Source organism: Protopterus annectens, chromosome 3.part1, assembly GCF_019279795.1.
Source record: "Protopterus annectens isolate FY-2018-M chromosome 3.part1, PAN1.0, whole genome shotgun sequence".
NCBI lineage: Eukaryota > Metazoa > Chordata > Ceratodontiformes > Protopteridae > Protopterus > Protopterus annectens.
The window spans coordinates 328,003,320-328,028,886 of NC_056732.1; the positions used below are offsets into that span (position 1 = coordinate 328,003,320).

General features: G+C 39.3%; 1 protein-coding gene across 1 annotated transcript in view; it reads right to left on the bottom strand.

The window, feature by feature from the left end:
- Positions 1-25,567, bottom strand: part of ANKRD28 (ankyrin repeat domain 28) — a gene marked incomplete in the record, with an annotated part of 2,819,689 nt that overhangs the window by 1,790,314 nt on the left and 1,003,808 nt on the right. Inside the window, 1 exon segment of the mRNA XM_044066773.1 lies at positions 14,336-14,423. Coding sequence (XP_043922708.1) covers positions 14,336-14,423 — 88 coding nt within the window.

A 25,567-nucleotide genomic window follows, 5' to 3' on the forward strand; every position in this document is an offset into this window, starting at 1 on the left:
CCTCATAGTTCAAAAATAAAAACCACAGTGAAAGAGGGAGGAAAGAAAGCACAAAACATCCAGAATAGAGGATGAAAAGGGATCAATTGTTTTGAGTACCAGCTCAAATAGCAAACTTTTCCATTTGCTACAATAAATTTCTGACAGGCTGTTAGAACCCTGACAACCTCTTGTAGAAGAGAAATATCTTTTTACCATCATTGGAATTGGAGAAACCAGATGGTTAGTTTCAGATTGGGAAAGTCATAGTGAAGTTCCAAAGAGGTGAGTTATGAGATCTGAAATTGGACATAGAAGGTTTCTCTCAACTGAGGCTTCAACAGAAGAAACCAGATCTGTCTGAACTGATACAGGGCTATGAGGATGGCAGCCACCTTGCACTATATATATATATATATATATTATATATATATATATATATATATATATATATATAGCAGAGGATCCGAAACAGCTGCCTATGGTGTCATATTGGGTGGCAAAAAAATCCTAGAAGGTACTGCTTCAGCAACTGAATGTTCTTTTGGCAGTCACCTGAATGAGGGGCCACGTCTAAGGTAACAGATTTCTGCTGAGCCTTTTACTTAGTCCACTAAATGCCCCAGGAACGTGTCTGGCTATCAGAAAATGGTGAGAGGTCATTGTCCACTGCCACAGTCTCATGGCTTCTTCACACAAAGGGTGGGACCTGGTCTCCCCAGTTTGCTGATATACCAGACGGCTGTCATACTGTCTGAATGAAGATCACACCCCAAGGAAGGCAGTCCTGAAGTCCCGACAAGACAAGAACTGCTCTCAACTTTAGGATATTTATGTGAAGGTAAAGACCTTAGCTCATCCTTCATTTGTAATAACTCCCCACCCCAGGGAGGAGGCATCCATGGTCACTGTTGCTGATGGTGGAACAGCTCGAAAAGTTTTGCTCTAGTGGAGAAACAGAGTACTGAGCCAACACTGAAGGTGCTTCCTACATATAAGAACTATAGATCTGGAGAGAGGATGGTAGGTTACTGGGATCATTGAGATTACAGCAGCCACTGTAAAATTCTCGTGTGATAGCAGGCAAATAGGACCATGACATTAAAGATGCCATGAGGCCCAAAACACTGAACGCTAGACATGCAGTAGGTCGATTGGTCAGAAAAAGTTTTTACACAATGGAGAATACAGTTTGAATCCTCTCCTGAGGAAGCAAGACAATGGCGAGAGGGGTGTACAAGTGACACACCCAAGAAAATTAGACAATGAGAAATCTAAGCTGGATGTCTGTAAGTTGACAGAAATGCCTAAGGAGCACTTGGTCTCTACTTTTCTTGAGCGACTCCATTACAGAGGCAGTCAGGAGCTAGTCATCTAACTAAGGGAATATTTTGTGTCCCTGAAGTTGAAGATGGGCTGCCATATACCAATCGCATACCAATGTGACTGCCATACATTTAATGAATACCCTGAGAACTGTGGTAAGGCAACTGGTAAGGCTCTGAATTGACAGACTGGTTCCAGCCTGAAGTGTAAACATCTCCTGGACTCCTTTGCTAACTTTTCATGAAGATAAGCATTCTGGAGAGCTGCTAAAAACATCAATCCGTTCTCCTGTAAGCATGGTAGAATTGACTTCACCATGTACATTCTGAATTGGGTCTTTTTCATGACAGTGTTGAGTAAGCCAATGCCCAACATAGGCTTGAGGTCCTTTGTTTTCTTTGGAACCAAAAAGAATTTAGAATAAAATCCTGACTCTTTCTGGTCAGACCTCCAGGATGGGTCTTTTTTCAAGGAGAGAGAGCACATATTTTAAGGAAGCCTTTGCCTGGTTGGGTGGGACATCCAGCAATGGATTATTTGTTTTGAGGGGGGGGGGTTCAAAAATCGAATGCAATAGCCTCTGAATATTATCCCTCTTACCCAAATGGCCCATGTGATAGCAAACTAAGAGTCTGGGCACAGGGAGCTTCATTCCTGGAATGCCTCTGAAGTAAAAAAAAAGTTAGGCTGACCTTCTGGGGTTCTGAGGTCTACTGTCAAAAAAGGGAATGAAAGACCCCTGATTCTGCGAACCTCCTCATCCCATATGCCTGTGTCTGCTAACGGGGCCACCTTTGCCATGGCCATCCCTGTCAGAATGCGAGTCAAACTGAAACTTAGACATGCAAAACAAGATAGAACAAGGTCCTATTTGGCTCCTATTTTATGGGTGTTGCACAACCTTGAAACGGTCTCCAATAGCAGAAAGGGTCTTGCTCACTGTTCTGCATCTTCTACTTAACAGACAGTCCAAACATGGTTGACTCAAAGGGGGGGGGGGTGGGATTCATAAAATATTAATTACAGTTACATAAACCACAGCTGTGCATAGCATCTGACTGCTACATCTGTGCCTGCTGCCCTAGCCCCTCTATCAGCCATGTTGTGCATCAGGTCCCATGGAGAGGTTTCTAATACCGGATAGTCATTAGGGTGGCTTGCAGTTTTTTTCTGCAACTCTGCAGTCACAGGATTCTTCACAGTAGATAAGGCTTTGTTGAGTGAGATCTTTCTGCAGTCTGTTCATATAAGTGTTTCTTGGCTCGTTATGAGGAGGAAGAATAGACGCAGAGTCTTCAAACAACTCTTAGTGGCCACAACTACAATGAAGAAGTCATCTTTGATCTAAAGGTTTTGTCTTTTGGAGACCATAAAATCTTGTCTAGCTTCCTGGTGATTGCCATGATCTTCTGCCAACTCAATCAACTTGTCAGCCTGGGGGACCATTCAGTGCGTAGATGGCATTGTTCCATATGCCTAAATAATACCTCCTCGTCTGGGGGTGGGGGTGGGGCCTGCTGGCTAGGATCCCTCTGGCAAATAAATTCCATAATGTCACCAAAGGAAGCATTCTCTGGAGGGAACTGTGGGGAACGTTCTCTAGCCTTAAAGTCAGTATCCAATGCCAATGTGTTTCCTCTTACATGTCTTCTTTCTCAAATATGCGGGGGATAAGTCTCATGAATCCTCAGAGGGCTGCCTCTGCTCCAGAAAGTTTGAGGTCAGTGGAACAACTCTGACTCATGGATGTCAGAGCAGACCGATCAAATTTAGAAAAGAGGGTCAACAGAAGGAACCGAGACCAATGAAATCTGTGACTCCCACCCTCTTAGATGAAGAAATGATCTTCCCCAACACCTGGAAGCCAGTGCCAACCTCCAACACATATGGAGAACCCACTCTTTATAGACGGATTAATCTCTCCCTTACAAGACTAAGAAGACACCAGAGGAGGGACTCCCAAAACAGAGAGAGAGAGGCCTATCTTAATGAGGGGAGTGTAACCGAGGAGCTGAAGGTGGACATCTTAGCCACCACTAAGGGTGCCGGCACAGTCTGGCCCGGAGGCCATCGATCCAACCTCTGAGATCCAAGACTCAGAGGGATCCAACCAAGCCGGAGTTGAATGAGTTGGATCCAAAGAGCCCACAGCCTAAGAAACATGCTATGCTGGTCTCAGGGATATAGGATCCAGAAGGTATGATGGTTTAGAAGAAACAGGATCAGATTTGAACCAGTGTGACAACCTGGACAGGGGGTGAACCTCAAAGATTCAACCACCTTCAGTGCCAAAAGGGAGGGAATTAAACCATTTTAATCTAGATCTTGAGAAATTTCTGCATAAGGCAATCCAAGTCCATTTCAGATGCACTCTGGGAAAGAAAACTGCTAGCACTCTGAGCATCTGCTTGCTGCAAGCCTTAACACAGATGATTTTCTAATTTGCTGTTGACTTAAAAGTTGTAGCCTTATATTGCCCTACACAGCATGGTTTAGTGCATGGTTTGGCTAGGCTGTTCTGAGCAGCACACACAGCTGCTAGCCTTATTTGACTTGAATTTATCCAATCTGACCTTTTAACAGTCCCACCAAACTGTGTTTTGTGCAGTGGTGGGGCACTGTGCACTCCACAGTTGCAAGTAATTCTTTTTAATTTGATGTACTCTTCTCTTCTCCCTTATCTGCCATTCTCTACACTAACTTTGTTCCACATGTAATTTCTCTGTTTTTGCTAAAGTTAGCTTCAAGTGGTGTTACTGGGCTCAGTACTTCACTGGGTTGCATTCTCCTGCTGTTTATAATAGGTCTGCTTGTTGCTTTCTGTTGGCCTTGTTTTCTGCTGCACTGTCAGAGCTGCACTAGACAATGTTATGTGCATGACCATTCAAACCCACACTGCACTGTACCTAGCACGCACCTGTTCTCTCACTAATTCAGGTTATCTTAGAATCTAGGCTTCGATTACCTCCATTAAGAGCAGTAGCCAGCACCCTTGTGCAAACAGCTGTGACACTGTGTCTGCACCCTAATATCACTGAGTTGCTAGTTTCTGTGGCACCCATGCCTATAACCAATGATTGCTATGTAATACTAGCTACGTTTTGTGGCACCCTATAACATTTGTCATTTCTTGCCATATATCATACAGAGATTACCATTACTGGCTATCCGTTTTCACAGAGAATGAGTTGCTATTCTTCATAAAACCAAGCAGCCATTGTTTTATCTACTAACTGTCAGGTAAGCATCTAAGCTAATACTGTTGCATCACAACTAGCATACTGTCAAAAACTAATTGTAGTTATCACCCCAGTAATTCCAGACAGCACTGGACCACAGTCCTTCTGCACCCCATCTATTAACAGTTTATTTGCAGTAGGAGTTTTGGGGCTGTATAGCAAGTGCATCATGCTCATGGACAATCCCTTAATGTTAGCAGAAATAGAATCTGCTTGTCAGAGTTGTAGATATATATCTGAAATGGAAAGTACACTGATGTACCTAAATTTTCAGTGCTCTCTAAATACCCAATACCAAACCTACATATGCAGAGATACAAAATCAACCCTACAGAGACTCCTAGGCAACATTTTAATGTGCCTAGATCTCAACATTTCAATCACACCTAACCCAGAACTGTTTCTATGATGAAGAATGGTTAGCAAAGCTGCATGTAGAATCCTTTAAAAGCAGTTGAATTATATTGCCACACATGAAAACATCCTTGTCACACTACTCACCAGACTAAGCAAAGAAAGTGACAGTCAAATGTCTTCAAGATGTCAGAATTCATAATACCACCAAGCTCAGATTTCTTCATCTAAATATGCATACAACCAGATCATTAAATGTGGAAATGAATAACCTTTGATGTTCCAACTTGGATGTTACAGAGACATGACTGAGCTCTCTGTATATGTTTATGAGGATATAAGCAACAAGTCTGCCACCATGGCAAAAGATTCTCATAACGGCAACAAAATATAACAGATTTCGTCAACTGTCTCAATAACTGCTGTCATTCCAGGGGGTCCAATTTATACCAGCTTGAAGGAGAAAATAGCTTGAAGGAGAAGGTCAGTCCTACCTGCCTTACTAGGCATAGCCTGCACGTCTCCCCCACTTGGCTTTTGCATACTGGCAAACATGTTCCTGTCCCCAGAGCCTTTTTTATGTAAAATCAGTTTTTTACACCTATCACCCTAGCAGTTTCAAACCAGGCCTTTATTAATAAAGCACTGCTCAAAACTAGAAGCCTAACTACAAAAAATGCCCACAACAGGGTCCTTACTAACCCCTGAGAATATGTATGCCTATGGTACCATTGTAGTGAGGACACTGATTCTCTTTTGATTTTAATTCCAACCATTTGTTTAGGCCTTCTGTCTTGGGTAGAAGAGTCTCTGCTGGCAGCATCTGTTTTTATTTGAAATACCATTGTTTATATCTAAATCTAGAAAGAAAATGATCTGTAACATCTTCATATCCTCCAGATAACTACTATCAAGTCCATCTTCCACATCTTGGTCCATTATAGAGCTCTCACCAGGATGCCTGCAATCCATGAAACTTTCCTCAACAAATTAGAATCTTTAACTGTTCAACTTAACATAATCATGCTGGGAAATTTCACAGAACTGTCCATGCATTGGCCAATAAACACTACAAATAAATATGTACAACAATTTCTAAAAATCATTGGTGTCAACTCTCGCAATCAATTTGTTTACCTATGTTCACCGGGAAAGTCTGACTGGGCAGAGCCCATTTTCACTGGAGGACCAGAGAGAAAAGCTCCATAACAGTACATTCATATCAACTAGTGAATTATCACACAGTTCTCAGAAAAACAACAGTTACAATTTTCAAAAAAAAAAAAAAAAACAATTAAAAACAGGTATATACAATACTTACATCAACAATTGTTAAGTTTATACAGTTCCTGTAGCTCTAAAATCTTGCAGGAAGTAAATGAACTGATACTGTTGAAGGGGGAAACTTTGTACAGACGTTTAGTGCTCATTTCAGTAAAGAAAGGTTTGCAAGAATGCAAGATATGTAATGAAGTAAGTATAAAATTATGTAGGAAGAGTGATTTTAGTATGTATGCATTTGTAAAGAGTTCAAGACATATAATGAAATAAGTTATAAAATTATATAGGAGGGGAAAGGAGATTAGTGCATAGGAGGACAGTGGTAATACATATAACAGAGAACACAGCATATGATTAGTTCTATTTGGGCTGCCTGTTCCGAACTGGGGTATCTTGAAGGTTTATTACTTAGATATTAGGGGGATTTATGAGACGAGTAGAGTGGTAGATGGGGGCAATTAGAAAAAGAGAAATATGAGAAGTGTTGTTTAATGGGGAAGGTGGGAAGGGATGTACTGATTCAAGTGCAGGAGGGAAATTTGTTAGGGGTATAACTATTCAAGTACGGGAGGGCAAAAAGTTTGTGTTAAGCACTTGGCTTTCACTAGAGGTCTCAACTTGGTGATGAACATGAGGATGACAGGATTGCATAAGGTAATGTTGATCTGGACTTTATAGCTTGGGAGTTTGTTATTTTTACTTGAACAGGGATCATGTTCCAGAGTCTGAAATGTAACAGGAGTATAGCAAGTTCCCCAATTAATTATTTGCTTTAGTACTGATAAGTAGACATTTATTAACAGAATGGAGGTCCCTTGTGGGACTGTAAGGCAATAATATACATTTTTTTATTCAGGGCATTTTTCGGGTTACTATATCAGTTTGCATGCCATAAGTAGCACAGACTATGAATTACTACTGCCCTCTCCTACTAGGAGCTCAAACCTACTAGATCTGGTTCTTATAGCACCCATTATGCATTATACATGTAGCTCTTTAGTCATGTTTGACCACCCTGCTGTAGCTTTTTCAAGATCTCAGCCTACATGGCCCCTCGAATCCCACTGTCTTCAGAGACGTTTTCAAGGCTAATTCCCTAGCACCATCTTCCAATTATGGAGATCTAAAAGTTTCTCATCCTTAGAGGAACTCATAGCTAAAACATGTGCTTATAATACAGATTCTGACTATCATCTAAACTCTCACATCAAATCTTCTGTCCCTGTTCTTTACAAATATAATGAAAGTTCACACTCAAACCACTCCAACATCAAAATACAATTCCCTTACCTCAAAAGGGGCATGAAGAGGTAACTAGATAAGTAAGGCAAAACACCACCCACACAGCTATGTATGAATTAAATGCTACTACCAAATCCAAAGATAACCATAAAGCCTTCTTTACCCATATCAGGAACTTCAGAAACAATACCCTGTATTACAACGAATTGCTACTGCACACCGCATCACCCACTCTTACACAAAGGATATTGCAAACACACCAGTAGACAAATTTAGCTGAAACTGCTCCCCTCAGTCACCTCCATGCCCTACACACACACACAGTCAGCACCTCCTTCTAGGATTACCTCATAATAGATACTAAAAGCTCTCTCTAAAACCAGACAGTATACTAGACTGTTTTCCTTGCTAGCATGAAACACTGCCTCATAGACTCCCTTGTAAACCTATTCAAATCCTGCCTCTCCATTGGTCAGAAGAGCTGTTGTGGTCTACCTCCAACAAGGGTGGCTCAAACACAGATTCAGAGAACTACAGATTAAGTAGCTTTACCAGTTTAGTTTGTAAGGTAATGGAACATTTCCATTATGGAGTTCATAAATAAGGATATTGGCATCTTACAGTCCTTTAACCAAACCAATCTTGCTTTGAGAACAGCACATTCTGTCTACTTAACCTAGCTGACTTTTTTGAGAGAGGCATAGTACTTTTCCACGTCAAACTGGTACACATCACCTTTTCAGAGCTAGCCAAGGCTTCTGACACTATTCCACACTTTGGCATTATTAATAAACCTCTCCAACTACACAAAACCCCTGTGTAACTCGTTGGGTAGCAAACTGACTGAAAGAACCCCTTCAAGCACAGTTGGTGGCACAAGTTTCTTGGAAAAGCTCATAAACAGTGGTGTCCAACAGGACTTCCATTTAGAAATGCACTCTTAAGGCACACACTTCACTACAACCAAAGCTGACATCACAGGTCTCTGGCTGACCACACTTGCTTATGACTGTAAACTCAGGCATCGTCAACATTCCAGATGACACCTGTTTCCATCCAAGGACTAAACCTTAAAAAAAAATCAGTAAAAGACTGAACTGTTTGAGAAACAAGAACACCCCGTACCTATCACACAAATGACAACCCCTCAAAACAGAAACAATCATTAGAGACCTGGGCAATTTCATGCACAACAAAGTATCCTTGGGCTACCACATATCATCTTGTCATTGGGAAATCCTTCTTACCTAGTCAACTTAATTAGTAAATGCATATGCTCAAGGTCCAAGGATGTTAATCCCCATTCATTAGAATATAAAGCCCACTTTGGCACTTTATCTATTCAAGCATATGACCCAACCAGAAAGACCATAACACTTCCTCACAAAAAAAAAATCATGAGTTAAAAACTCCTTCAGCTATGCAGAGCATCTCAAAGCTCTAACATTCTATTCTGGGTTTTTTTTAACAGACTTGCATGTAGCAATCTCTGCCTAGCTAATAAAACTTATAGCCTTCTCCTTTTTGACCTCTTACCTGTTCATAAAACTGAAAGCGTCATAAATACCTGCTCTACTCTGTAATATAAACAGGACCTGTTGGAAGGACACATCTCTCTCCCAAAAGATATCCTCTCTTTGGAATTAGGTCTGTCTCCATGTCACACAAAGGAGCTACTCCATTCTCTTCTATAACCAACTTGGATGAATGGATGGATAACCACAAATTCACTCTGGATCTAGCCTTCAACCCTTTATTAACACAGGAAATTAAGTACACTGCAATAGCTAGGTTCTTAATAATCTTCTAGATCAACTGCTTAGTATACAACTATGAAACTATAAGAGAAATTATCTGCAAAATCCTGATACGGAGATACAAGGCAATGATGGACATATACCTGTATGAAAAGCAGAACCTTGGAAGAAAACCTAGCAGGCTGAAGGAGCTCCTTCCCTCTCTTCCAACAATGTCCTCCGGAAGACTATGAAGATCCAAAAAAGCAGCAGAAATATGCCAATGTTGCCTTTTATCATCTGCTATATCATCATCTGTAGTTGCTGTGGACAATGGTCTGCTGCTGGTAGAGCTTATGATAGAACCTGGTTCTCTAGAACTACCTGTGAAAATAATCTACCTGTACACGGTGAAGGCTGCATTGGCTCCAGCCTTGGCTGAACCCAGCAGAGGATTGGTATGAATCTGAAATAATGTCCCAGCTGCAGTACTGAGATTTTCCACTCAAAACTGCAAAGGTTACCTGTAATATGAGAACCAGTAACTGGAGGCAATTTCAAGACTGACATCTGTTAACTTCAAAGACTATGACTTCTGATACCAGTGTACTCAGCAGAAGCACTAGCAAAGGTCATATTACAATGACAGACATCATAATCTCCTGTGTGAGCAAGTAACTAGCATGGTTAACAAATGCATCAGCAAATAACTAGCATGGATAACAAATGCATCCGCATCTGTTGACCACGGAGACAGCAAATGGAAGGGAATGTTCTGGAACTAACAATTCTCATAAAAATCATCTTAATTCTTAGTAATGGCCATTCCATTTTTACAGAAATGAGGACAAGATGCCAAACCAACAGCTGAACATTGAACATCAAAATTACTGCTGGTTGAGACTAGTGCTGCTCAGATTTGCACCAGTCACATTCCCTTTGGGCTGTTTTTTTTAGGTTTTATCAGAGAAAGATCAGGTTACTGTGACAAATACCAACTTTACCTTTGGAAAATGTACTCCCATTTCTCCCAGTCTTGGTTATGGCTAACTGAGGAAGGGACATTCAGAAAGTAAGCACTCTCTTTCTGCATGCTGACTTAAGATACCAGATAAAAGTGAGATGCTACATAACTGCCACTACCTGTCATTTTTTTCCTGGACTATCCTGAAAGCTAACACTAACCCAGTAGACAGAAATGACTTTACAAACCTAAGTTTCTGTTTTCTATAACAAACAATACTACTGTCTGTACAACCCTCCACCTCAGGTCACAATTGCTATTTAAGGAAAAAAAAACCTCTTTAGTGTGATGTGTTAGGTGAAATAAGACATATCAACTTCTGAAATAAGTAACTTAACACATAATAAAGCAAATGAAGAAAAAGAGTGCAGGAAGACAGAGCAAAGAGCAGAACAGGCAGAAAAATGCATGGAGCAAGAGGGTTGGCTTTATATCTAGTTTTTGCCCCTTTCAAAGGTAGTAGACATTTCCCTAAATAGCAACACCAGTGGCATACACAAAGCCCTGATTATGGCCAAGTGACCAAAATTCATTTGGTGCTTAAGAATACTGGTAGGGCAGGATAGGCATGCCAGAGCTGCCCATATGCTGCATAGGTCAATTGGAGGAGAAAGTTGGGCTACAAATCTATAGCATGAAAGCAGGCATTAGGTTCATCAAGCCACTGAGGAGTGGTAGTCTTCATAATGGTTTGTGGAAGCATGCATCCACATGCAGAAGGCATGGTAAACCTCTGTGGTGATGCAGACTGCTTGTATCCATGAGAGTAAGGCCATTCAAATGCTCTCATTGCTGGGATGCTGACAAGAGCACAAAGCACCCTCATGGATGCCTAAATGACACATACATCATCCTAAACAGCTCTTGCTTCACACCTCCAGGTGAAAGCCCCAAAACTGAAGAATGAATATATTCTGTATGACTATGGGAAGACTTATGATGAGAAGACAAGAGAGACATAAATCATCTATGGAAAAATATTACTAACGTGGGTGTGGTACGAACTGTACATTAAAACTGAGACTGCAGTGTTTTGGCGAATTCCTCTTTCTCCAAGTTATGGAGAACTTTGAGTTAGTACGTACATCTAGAATGGTTGCATGGGGTACAGATTTGCGAACTGCCAAAACAAACCTTGAGAATACTACTTCCACTGGTCACGGGTTTTTAATTCCCCAATAAAAATCTGTGATGTCAAGGGACTTAGAAGATTACTCCCCAGAAGGGAGACATTAAGTGTGATCCAAAAACATGAGATAGCAAGATGGTGAAATAAATCCTAAAGCCCATTCAAATGACTTCAGCAGTGCAGACAGTTTAAATGAATTAATAGTTGCACAGATTTCTTTTTCAAGCCGATAGTCAAGTCAGCCTAACTTAATCCAGTTTGTATTCAGAACTGCATCACAATTTTAGGGTTTTCTTTTCTATTTTTTTGTCTACGCCAGCCTTGACAACCAAAGCCACTTCTTACACTATACAGGACCATTTGTTTCTCGAGACTGCCTGGTAGAAGCAACCCACATCACCCCTTGAGAAGGAATATCCTCTTTTAAGAGGAGTACACCTTTATCAGAAACCTCGTCTTTCATCCAGGCATTGAGAATGAGACTGAGGTACTGGCATATCAGCCGCTGTCAAAACCCCTCCTCTGGCAGTTAACATGTGCATGTAAGGACTGCTATATGTCTTCCAATGTGCATGCCTAATTCTTCAAAAGCATGGTGAAAGCTATTGCACAAACTCATCCTGGCAGAGAGGCAACACCCCTGTCTAATATTCAGCATGCCACAAACCCATCTTCCTTGGTCATTAGCACTAGTAGTAGACAGGACTGCATCCCTCCCTGTAAAGATGGCCACTCGCTCCCAATCTCCTGTCAGCTTTCTTCACCTAAGTTGCTAACGAATCTTGGAATGTTTGGATCACAATCAGGGATTTATCATTTTCATAGGCTCATAGGTAAGTACTAGGCTAGCTGCTCTTGCAGGCTATTTTAAGCTTAGCCAGTTTCCCTTTCTGTGCTGAAAATAACGTATCCCATTTGTTTAGAAAATGGTCTTACCCATCCCATTGTAAATAACTGCATATTATCCCTAATGAGAACAATTGTGATCATGCCATAGATAATTTATACATACATGGGATAAAGCATTTAGGAGCTGCCTCTATAAATTTGTAGTACAGGGGGGCAAGCCCTAGTGTAAATTTTCTGTTTCGCATCCACATATCTAAGCTGTGTATAAAAATGGGCAGGGATGAATTTTGTTCCATGGCAATGGTATCCTGTGCAAGATACAGCTATATCCCTCTTTTGCACCACATAGCTTGCTACAGTTGCATCACATTCTGAATGGAAAACAAAGCTGATACGTTCACACAGGAGTTTAGCAATACTTCAAATTCTGTACATCACATGAAACTACTAAGAAAGCTGAAGTGCATGTGGAAAATTTACTTTAACATACTAATAGCTGGCTTCACAAATGAGTGAAAACTGTGGTCTTAAGAAGAGTGCTGCCATCGCAGACATGTAAGAATTAGTAGCCTTGAAGTTTTGGCAGAAAAAAAATAAATAAGGTTCAGTGCAAGATGATGCACTCAGCTGGAAGGTTTCTAAGCAACAATATGGTCTAATTAGCTAGTGCTGGTAAAGGCCAAGTAGAAAGAATGGGTCTATATTAGAACATCGAAGTTTCAGAACTTCGAATGTTCTAATATTGACACTTAATAAGCGAAAGCTGAAAATAGCAAAATTTTAGATAACCAAATTCTTTCCTAGGGAAAGAATTCGGTTGTCTGTTCCTGTCGCTTCGCTATTTTCTGCTCTGCGGTGGAAAGTTACGGTTGGGTTCAGGTAAGTGTGCAATTGTGTGGACGTGAGGGTTAGGGTGGGATAGGCGAGTTAGGGCGCGAGTCAGGTAAGTGTGCGAATGTGTGGACGTGAGTATTAGGGTGAGTTAGAGTTAGGGCGTGGGTCAGGTGTATGTGTGATAGTGGCAGACGTTAGGGTTTGGGTTAAGGTAAGCGGGTAAATATATGTGTATATACAGTTTAGTGTAGGTTTAAATGGAAGATTTTAGGTGTATGTGTGTGGATTGCTGTTTGTTTGGTGTGTTTGTGTTGTGCGCATGCGTTTTGGAACAGCAAATTTTTTCCCTAGGAAAGAATTTGCTGTTCTAAATTTTCGGTCTTATCGGTTTTCAGTTACTAGGTGTCAATATTAGAACATTCGAAGTTCTGAAACTTCGATGTTCTAATATAGACCTGAGAGAACTAAAGCTGAACTCATGCATTCGATATAATGTGAAAAGGTAATAATAACCTGAACATGATCCTGGGTTGTAGAACTACAGGTATGATCTTAAAGGAATCACAGGGCAGTTTAAGAATATAAGGTGTGCTGATGAAAGTTTATTGGAACTAGTGTGCTCAGTTTTGAAACCATATTTCAGAAGAAATATCATATCAGTAGATTGTGAAAAAACTGTAAAAGTACTGAAAGATTTACATACAGAGGAAAGGCTGGCAGCACAAGCATGATCATGTTAAATCAAAGAATTACTAAAAGTGTGCTCATGGAAATTATAGGAGGGGCAGAACCAAGTGACCAAAGGAAGGACTAAAAGAAGCCATGAATGTTAACATAAACTTGGTAAGTTATCACACCAAAGTGTGCAGGGAGGGACTCCACAAAATGGATGACGGGATTTAAAATTCTTGTACTTCTTAATGAACTGTACAGCTAAACAATGGAGGTCAAAATGGCATAGGACAACAGAGAACTGGCACATATGATGAAAAATAAAGAATCAGCACAGAGGTTATTCTAGATAACTCAGACTACAAATCAGGAGCCGGATTCATTCATGAACCTAGTGTATGACGATCTTTACTAGACTACAGCCATCCAGTACTTCATACATAATCTTGATATCATACATAAAAGCTCACTGTAAGCATGCAAAACTGGCATACAAAATGTTCAATGGAAGCACCAAAGCATTTTAAGGTAAACAACTGTCTACCATTTATAATGAATCAACTACAATTTATTTTTTAGCTATGCCACTGGAAGTTTGCTAATGAAAAAGATGGTATCATAAAAACAATTCATGCTACAGAAAGCAAAAGTCACTGAAAGTAGCACTTACCCTTGTATGCAGCCCAATGCAATGCTCGCCTGTCTTTTTTATCAAAGGCATTAATGTTGGCACCTCTAGATAAAAGTAACCACACCATCTAAAAGAAAGAATTGCAAATTAAACGGTCAACACTAGTCATAGAGTTAGCCAAACATCCATCAACATCTCTTAAAATTACAGTTCATCAATTATTAAAAACAAACTATAGTGATACTGTTAACAGTACAGCACAAAAATAGCTATTAGAATGGGGGTGAGACCAAAATTGAAGGAATATAAGGTACAACAGCTGGGGAGTCTAAACAATGGGCTCAATACTAACAATGGAACTGAGAGAGATCTACATAGACGTAAAATGGATACAAACATGACTGGAAAACATGTGAGTAACTCTAAGATAATAATAACTGCCAACAGTAATAACAATGGACATAAGAAGTTTGACTGTTTGTTGGGCAAGCAATTTGCTTTTTCGGACAATGTGGAGATGTATAATAAGTATGCTGATATAGGTTGTTACAATGATGGGAATGAGGGAAACGTTAAAGATATGATTTTTACCTTTGAAACTAAAATGTTACAAATTAAAAAATTGCAGCTAGAAAATGTTTATCTGTCCGAATGTATGGTAAAAGAAGTCGTACCTAGAGGACTTAGAATTTACAAATTTCCTTTTGGTTTAGATTACGATGACAAACTGATTGCAGAATTTATTGAAATGTTCAACAGACATGGTTTAGAAATGATGGGTAAAATTATTAAAATTAATGACATGAAGTTAAGTCAACTTATAGAACAAGGTGAAGTACTGAACAGAAAAATCACAAGTGATCTTTTATTTTTGGATTATGAAAACTTATTTTATAGAAAAATGGATAATATAGATTTTAAATGTAATAAATTATTTGAAACTAAGTGTAAGAATATGCAAAGGGACTTGACAGAGTATAAAAACCATAGAGCATATGTATTGAACAACAATAATAATAATAAAAAAGTAATAAAGGACAAGACAACAAATACTATAAAGGAACGTTTAAAGAATTTAACAAAGAAAATAGAGGTTATGAAAAATATGGAAGGAAATACAATACAGAAAGATATGATAGAGATATGTATGAACCACAACCTTTTCGATACCAGCAGGAATGGGATGTGGGGCTAGAGAAGGAAAGGAACCATCCGGAAGGGTGGAGGAATCAAAGAAACAAGAAACAGGAACAAAAGGGAGAAATGGTAGGGAATATTGTTCAGGATGGAGTGAGATGCACACTGCTAGGGTATCATATTTATAATTTTGCAGGAGTTGAGCTATATAAGGAACATTTCTCTCTTTGCATGAAAGGATTGAAATTTGTTCCAGCCAGACAGTTTGATTATACACAAACAATTATTGAGTTAAAAATGTATCTAAGGAAGCTTAACTTAGCATATATGTTTGATGGACAAAAAAACATATAATAAAGAGAAGTGAAATTATGAACCCAAGAACAAGAGTGTTTTTAACCCACCTCTAGACCCAATTCTATATAGTTTGGAAAAAGCAATAATGGAGGATATATATAGACTCAAAGGTAGAGAACAACATACTTTTAGGAATAAAAACTTGAGTAAAAAAGAAAATGAAGTATTAAAGTGAGAGAGGACAAGAGCATTAGAGTGATGCGTCCAGACAAAGGAGGTGGTATGGTGTTCTATGATAGTTTAGAATACTCTCACAAAATATCTGAAATGTTAAATGACTCGCTTACCTATACGTCAGCTTCCTTAAATGAGATTAATATTAGTAATAAAAAGATAGATTTTTATTTAGAAGAATACATATTAGAGGAAAGAATTTCAGATGATTTATACAACTTCTTGAAGGTTAAGAAACCACTAGTGGCTACAATGTTTGGAATACCTAAAACACACAAAGGACTAGAAAATCTGAAATTCAGACCTATAGTGTCTGGTTGAGGTCATGGGACTTTCTAGGAAGGATAAGTAAAGACTTGTGGGACGAAGATACAACATTCATTACTATAGACATAGTTGATTTATATACATCTATTCCAAAAAAAGAAGGTCTGGAATGGTTCTTTGAGAGTTTAAATAAGAATACAAAACTAATAAGTAATAAGATAGAATTAATTATGGAATTTATGGAGATTGTCTTGGACCACAACTATATATTCTTCGAAGGAGAATACTTCAGGCAACACAAGGGGGTGGCTATGGGGGCGTCATGTGCCCCCATTTATGCAAACCTTGTGTTATTGGACTGGGAGCATAATGTTGTGTTTAGAAGTGATTTCTTCCAGTACATAAACTATATGTTAGATTTTTAGACAATATCTTTATTTTGTGGAAGGGTCCGAAGACTAAGACTCAAGAAATGATGAAATATTTTAATGAAAGTACAGAATTTTTAAGATTCATGTACGAATATAAAGAGAATGGTACAAACTATTTAGATGTAAATATTCAAAAGGATAAAGGGTCATTTAAATCTAAAGTTTATAGAAAACCACTCTTTAGTAACTCATACCTGCATTATTCTAGCAATCACTCTATAAAACAAAAAAACAGTATTGTGAAAGGCCAACTCATTAGGATAGCAAGAATGACATCCAATGAGGAAGACATTGATGAAGAACTAGCAATAGTAGCTAGACTATTTAAGGAAAGAGGGTATCCCACTAAAAATATTAACGATTATGTTAAGTACATAAGGGAAGAATGGGGAAAGAAATATAAGCCCCTTTTAGGTAATCCACAGAATATGAGTGAGGACACAAACAAAGGACATGAAGAAAATAAGGACTTTGAAAAATATATGGTCATTCCCTTTGGAAGTAAAGCACATGAGGTAGAGAAAATTATACATGACAATTGGGTTATGTTGAGAAATAACCTGAAGCTATGGACAGTAGTGGGTAGCAAACCAAATTTTGTTTATAGAGTTGGACCTAACCTGAAAAAATGTTTTGAAAGTGAATTTAAAATTAAGAAAAAGTATGGTACTTCAAAATGTGGGAATTGCTCTCCATGTCAATATATTTGTACCAAGGAGAGTATTACCCTAAACAATATTCTAAGGACAGAAATAAGGTTTGAAAAGGGTAATTGTCAAACTATAGGTGTGATTTACTTGGCTTTGTGCAAAACCTGCCCTAGTTTTTATGTCGGCAAGACAGAAAGACATTTAAGGGACAGGATTTATGAGCACACTTACCAAATATTTACTAAAAATTTAAATGATGCTTTGTGTAAACATTCTACAAATTGCTCTGGTTTCTTAGGTTTTGAATTTGCCATCTTAGAGAAGGTGTTAAAAACCCCCATAGGGGGTAATTTTAGAAGCTATAAAGAAGAGAGAGAGCTAAGATGGCAAATTATGTTGCAAGCAAGCCAAGTCCTTGGGCTAAACGAAGTTATTTCTATTAAGCCGTTGTTATACAAAAAAGTGGAATTAATGAAATAAAGTTTCATAGAAAAATGTATATACATACACATATAAATTGTTTAGACATATTTATTCATTTTTTATAGTTATAAGTATTTTTAGGATATGTATTTTGCATTGACTATTTGTACATCGAATTTTTTGTAATTTTAAAAGATTTTATTAATGTCAATAGGATGAGTCATCAGTTCCTAATGATGTAATTTACTATTTAAGGGGAAATTTTGGAGGGAAAAAGTTAGATTCTGATGAAATCCCTGCTTTAGAGGGAAGAAAGCACTCAATCAACTGTTTTTTAAGGATATACCTGGAGATTTTAACAATAAAGGAATGGTGTTTTGAATCCATATGCAGTAACAGTGCTTTTCATTGAGTGATTTGTGGACTAGTAGCACTGATTGGCTTCTTTTGGTTATTAACAGCACAAAAATAGCCATAATGTATAAACTATACCTACAACATATTCAGATTCAATAAAGTAAGCTGTGCCTCTTATTTGTAAGTCTGTTGTATACAAGGTGTAGTGATCTAATGGATGTCTACTTGCTTTCTGTTTAATCCAAAAGTCAGTAATACAGCCACTCTCAACAATACATTCTCTATTCAGTCCAATGTTGCTGTACTGTATTAAAATTTATTCACTGGCTTGAGAAGCATGCGATTTATATACAACATACAAAAAAACATGATGCAGTACTACTGATGCAGTCTACTAGAAAACTACTCAAGACTCAGAAGTATGGCTGAACAGAAAAACAAAAGGATGCAGAAAGTTGGTGTCATTAATTGGTAGAAAACCAGGATGACAATTCAGACACATTCACATATGCGATGCAAATAAAGAAGTGGGCATAACAGGAAGCAGGATACAATAAAAGCCCCCCTACACAGCTGAAAAAATAGAACTGTACAAGAAAGCCCTTACCATTTCACACAATTCCGCCACTGCCTACACTAAAGATTATCCTCACCACAGACACCAAGTTTGAAGAGGTAAATTGTAAGAGAGTCTGGGTATATAGAACAAATAAATGAAGGGCTCTGTGATACTGCTGATGCTAGACAGCTGTAGTAGGAACAAAAATGTAAAATAATTGCTGTAATTAGAACCAAAACAATGGGTGACTAGATCGATCACTGGTTTGGATATTTCTTTACAGCAAAGGTTAAAAGGGTAACAGCAACAAATCATTCAGTAAAAACTACAAGAAAAACCCAGCTATGTTAGTTTTCACTGTGAGATACCTCAAACCTCCTGTAATGGAGGCCCATGGGATACATGCAAATGACAGGCATCAGCTGGATTTAAACAATCCACTTATGCTGTGCTGATGAGGTCAACAAAAAGGCTAAAAAACATGCATGTTCACAGCTAGTGGAATATGACCTTTTTTTGGCCTGAATGTATCTGCACAGACAAAAAAGCAAATAATCATGGACATTCAGAAGCCATGTAGCTGAAAACATTTTATGTCCTTAAGGAGTCATTTGTATGTAGCTGAAAACATTTTATGTCCTTAAGGAGTCATTTGTACATATCCCATGGGCCACCATTACAGGAGATTTTAGGCATCTCACAGTGAAAACTCTAGCTTGGCTGCGTTTTTTTTTTTTTTGCAGTCTTTAATGCAGTAAAAAAAGATTCCTGTTTGCATTGATCTGCAAGATCTGAATAGAGCCACACCCACTGCTTAAAGCTAAGAAGGCAGTGTCAGTGATACTAAATGCTATTGTCATCTGTACTAGATGCAAATCACGGTTTTTGGCAAAGCTCCAAACTTTGCACATTTAATGTGCCATCATGCTTCTTAGACTCTGTTTGGTATTTCAATAGCACAAGATGCATTTCAAAGAGCTGTTGCACGTTTTTGAATCTTAGAAGGTATTTTAAGTATAACTGCTACTTTTAGTGTAGTCAGACAGAACAGCAACATGACAAGGTACTGATTGCTGCTGAACAGATTAAGACAATTTTGAACAAAGGTAAAATCAGTGACAAGTAAATAAATGGGTCAGAATTTAACATATAACAAATCCGCTACCAACCAACCTCATAAAACACACCACTGCGTTACATTAAAACAATTAAACTGGCTTGAACTCTCAAACAAGTTGACACACTTGCAACTAATCACTGCCCATAACTTATCTCCAGACAAATGCCCAGCATTCAAAATATTCTACAGAAATCTTTGTTCTATCAATAAAATTTTGCTATGTATCAGTAAGACATTCAACACTGCTGGACACTCTCTCTACTCTTATGTGTAAAAACTCTGGAATGAAATTGCCACACAGTTAAAACAGATAAATAATTTCAAAATTTTGCTTACACAGCACATATGCCAAAGATGGCTCTATTCTTCCTGCTCACCTGGCTAGCTTTACTCAGATTACCTCTCTCTAATTCTTACAGCCACTTTATTTACCCAATCTTTTTGTATCTTATCACTCCTCCTTCGCATACTGCACTTATTTTCTGAACTCTTACTTTTCCTGCTTCTCTCATCTCTCACACCTCACCACCAACTACAGTTCCTCCTCTAGCCATTTATCTTCCTGTTCATTTCCATAACTTCTCCTTTCATCTCTCATCATTTTTACGCTACATTCTAGTTGTCTGTCTGTAAATCATTATAAAACTCAAATACTTCATTTTGATCCTTTCCCTGCAGCCATCATGCTTTTAATACATTAATTAATAGTGTTATTTCTCTATTCAATAATTAGCCTATTTATATCAAGTTCACTTTTTTGTGTGTTAAAATGCTATGTTCATGTAAGACATATTTAAAAATATTCAAAATCATGTAAATAACCTCATGTACAAGTTATTTTTATCCTGCAATTTATAAACATGGATCATGTGTAACTTAAATATGGAGTTTTTCTCCCTGGGCCTCTGCTAAAACTGGGTTTTACCCAGTTGGACTTTTCCTGGTCAAAGACAAACTAATAAATAAATAAGCAAAAGCAATCATCAGGACATTTGAAACTGGATACAAAAATATCTAAGAAACTGTACAAATGACAGCACTGGAAGACAGACATTACAGAGGTTTTTAGAAATATAGTGGTATTGTGCAAAGTTTATACAGTACATCGTTGGGATAAGCATACCTTTAAGATAGTTTTTACAAGCTGCAGTCTAGGAATCCAGCTATAGTCAGAAAAAGAGTTTTGAAATTTTAAAGAAATGAGTTACAGATGTACCACCACTACAGTACTATGATGTGAATAATCGCACGGTGTTGAATTTGAAATGCATGCATCCACAACCCCTTTTCCCAATTTTGTACATGGGAAAAGGGGTGTCACTTCAACAGTGACAATCATCTAGAGCCAAGGTTTACACTGCCGGGTGGGTTAGTCCAAAATTCAAAATAGTATGTACAGATTTGCTTAAGTAGAAAAGAGCAGTTAACAACAGTGCAGAAATAGAGACTTCATGATTATCTATGATAAGCTCGGATAGAAACAGGCTAAAGTTCCTTGTGTAGTAAATTTGTAAAGTCACTGTACAAGGGCATCTCAGAGTTATGCAAAGCACGCTACTTAACCTAAGAAAGTAAGACACAAAAGTGAAATTCAGAACAGGAAAGGAAATGCACAGCAGATACGCTGAGAGCATCATATTTGCCACCAAAGCATTATCAGGTGCAAGAAGATAATTAAGAGAATTCTAGCAATACCACAGTTAACCAAAACAGAAGAAAAGAAAAAAAAAATCAGAGAAGTAGTGACACTGATTTAGAAATACAACTACTGGAAGATGTTTCAGGAAAACAATAATCTAAGACATAAAAAAATGGGAAAAAGAGGGGATGAATGGACATAGGAGATACAGCCAGTCAACCATGTAACTAAGGTAACCTTTACCACTCCTTGACCCATCTTGGCTTTAGAAAATGAAACAATTGGTCTGACTACCTGAAAGGTTTGGCTCAACATAGGTAGAAATGTAATTGGTATGTGTACAGCCAATACATGAAAATGTATTCGCCTTTATATGAAACATTTGGAAAGAAGACTGGTAGATTAATATTCTGATTGTGTGAAATCTGTGTAGCTACTTTAGGCAAAAAGGAGGAGTTGGTGCGTAAAGAAACACTGTCATTATGTAAGATAAAATAATATATGGAGGTTGGCAAGACAGGGCTTGGAGCTTTGACGCCCTTCTACCTGATACAATTGCTACAAGGAAAAGGGTTTTAGAAGTCAGAAATTTTAAATCCACCTTTGCAGCAGGTTCAAAATGAGCTTGGGTCAAAGCTTGTAGCAAGACAGTCCTGTCCCAAGGGGCAATTGGATCCTTGACTGGGGGGGGGGGTCTAAGAAGAAACACACCTCACAGGAAAGTTTTACATAACTTAAGTGAGGTTAAGGAAGTATAAGCTGCTTGAAAACCGAAGTCTAACATCAACACTAATTGAACCTTGACAGCTGAATAAATAGCTACATTATGGAAAATGGAAGCAAGAAAATCTAGTACTGCTGATATTGGGGCCAAAAAGAGATCTAAATTTCTCTGTGAAGCCCAAATGGAAAATCTTTTTCATTTACTTTTGTAAACTTTCCTAGTGGATGGCTTCTGGGAAGAAGAATATAGACCACTTGGAACAAAGCCTATACTGAATAGCAATCATTGGAAGTGGAGAAACCATGCAGATAGTTTTAATGCTCAAATGTCAGGATGAGGCATTTCAGATGAGTGAGACAGGAGATCTGAATTCAGATTCAGCAACCAAGGGGGTGTACCAGATGAGGCCAAAGAAAGGGAAACCACACCTGTTGAGGCCAGAAGGGGGCAATGAATATGACCACAATCTTCCACTGCAATTCTTTCTGCAGAAGGTTTGGAATTAGGGAAGCTGGTGGAAAGGCAAATTAGGAGACCAGAGGTCAAATTATGAATCAAAGCGTCTCTTGGGGACTCCCCCTTTTGGGGATCAGAGCAAAGAACCTGTTGCATTTGGTCCTGGCAGGTGAGGCAAAATGATCACAGCCAGGCTGGCCCATTGATGAGGGATTTGTGTTGCCACTGAGACTGAGAGACCACTCGTGACGTAGCAAAATAGATCTGCTCAGCCTGTCCACTAGAATGTGTGTTGCTATCGGAAAGCAGTTGGAAGACATTGCCCACTGATACCTTCTCATTGCTTATTAGCACAACAGGTAGGAGCATGTTCCACACTGTTTGTTGATGTACCAGACTACTGGCATTTTATTTATTTTTTTATTTAACATTTGTTGACTGGGAAAGTCTGACTAGGACACAGCCTATTTTCAGCAGTGGCCCCAGGGAGAAACGCTTCAGACATGTCTTTGGAATGTGGCAGGAAACCGGAGTACCAGGAGGAAGCCCACACAAATGCAAGGAGGACATGCAAACTCTGCACAGAAGTCTCCCCAGCTAAGAATCAAACAGGAGAACCTCTTGCTGTGAGGCAACTACTTTAGCCGCTGAACCAGTACGCCAATGTTGTCAGTTTGGACAGAAACCACCCCTAGTAGAAGGACATACTGAAAAGCCTGCAACATTATGGGGACAGCTCTCATCTACAAGACACTGATGTGAACAATGGCCTCTGATGGAGAGCATGTGCCTTGGACTCCTCGTTGGTCCGATCCGACCATAAGCTAATCACCCTTGATATCCACTTCCTGCCTCCACCCCCCATTAAGGAAACCACAGTAAAAAATTTCTCCAAAGCCAACTTCATGCTTCTTAAGACAGAAGTGGTGAACTTCATGACACCTATGCAGATGGACAATGCAGTTACAACTGCTGAATCCTACACAAATGCACTCTATAAGCACTTACACGAGTACATTGATTGTGCTATCCCAAACAGAACCAGGACACTATCCTCCAAAAAAAGGAAGCCAATCTGGTGGTCCTCTGCCATAAACAAACTATACAACAGAAGGAAAAAACTGTTGCAAAAGAGAGTAAAATCCCATGAGTACAGGAGCTCCCTGGTCAGCTTCAGTAAGAAGCTGAGATCCCTTATAAGATCCTACAAAGCTAGCTACAAAAAGAAAATCACCACTAATTCCAAGGTCAACTACAAAGCATTATATAGCTATGTCAAGAATCTCGATGGCAACACCCAGATCTGCTCTGAGTTACAGCACAAAGGCAAGAAAATTACAGAACCAACTGATATTGCCAACATCCTGGCATATAGGTTCAGTGCTAACTTTATCCCACTCTCACCCCTTAAAGGACCCACATCTATACAGGAAAAATGCAGAGTCCCTGTAATCACAGCTACCCAGGTAAAAGCTGCACTCTCTAAAGCCAAAAACGCAGCATCCATGGGACCGGACAACATTCCAGGCTGCATTTTACACGAACGTCAGAACGAACTGGCTCCCCACTTAAGCACCATGTTCAATAATAGCCTCGCATCAGGCTTTGTGTCCACTGAATGTTGTACAGCAACAGTTATCCCACTCCACAAAGGGGGAGCCATCACTGATCCTAGGAACTATCGACCTATTAGCCTGACGAGCCTGGTCTGAAAGGCCACGGAACGTATCATCATGGAACACAAACAAAGACATGAGTAACCTCCAAACTCTGGATCCCACCCAGTTCGGGTTTGTGAAAGGCAGATCATACCTTCTCACCCTGACTGACTTCTTTGAGGCAGTCACCAAAGCCGTAGATGAGGGTAAGGTGGTTCACACAGCCTATCTCGACCTCGCCAAGGCTGTCGACACCATCCCCGATTCTGTAATTATAGCTAAACTCAGTAAACTAGGTATAAATCCCTACGTCACAAGATGGGTTGCCAACTGACTCACTGACAGAACCCACACTGTAAAAGATGCAGACTCCAAATCTGACCTCAAAGCAGTGACAAGTGGAGTACTACAGGGTTCCGTCCTGGGACCTCTCCTGTTTGGTATTTACTTCTCTGAAGTACAGGCTAACACAGAAGGCCTCTGGCTAACGAAGTTCGCAGATGACTGCAAACTAGGAGGACATCCTACAGAAGGGCATCACTAAGACAGATGCCTGGTGTCAGAGCCATGGCCTCAAGCTCAATGCCAAAAAGTGCAGTGTCATCCCCTTTGGTAAAAACTCTGTACCCATGAACTACCACATAGGCAGCAATCTACTTAACACAGAATGCGTGATAAGAGACCTTGGGATCCAGGTGGACAGTAGTCTCTCCTTTGACAGTCACATCGCCACAGTAGTCAGGAAGTCCTGCTACATGGTACACCTCATCATAAAAGGGTTCTCATCCAGGAAAAAAAGAGGTTATTATTCCTCTCTACTCGACACTCGTTAGACGCATTATAGAGTACAACGCCCCTTTTGGAATGTACCTCACAAGACATCTGCAGCAGCTGGAAAGGCCACAGAAGTACCTCACAAAGAGGATTACTGGCCTCAAACAAATGCCCTACATGGACCGCCTCAAAAAACTCCAGATTTACTCCGTAGCATATCGCCTACTCCGAGGTGATCTCTGCCTAACATATAAAGCTATGTCAAGCCCAGAGCTGTTGGACATGCTACACCTAAAGAAATCCCAATCCCTCCAAGCTACACGCTCTAGGGACCTAAACCTTCTCACCACAATAAACAGGACATGCTGGAGGGATAGATTCCTGTCCCAGAGACTTCCCATACTCTGGAACAGGCTACTCCATCTATGTCAAGCAAAGGTCTTCATTAGCACTTTTAAAGAAAAATCGTGATGAGTGGATGGGAAATAGCAAATACACCCCAGGGATCACTTCTGTGTCGCTACTCGACAGTGGCACAGGAAAAT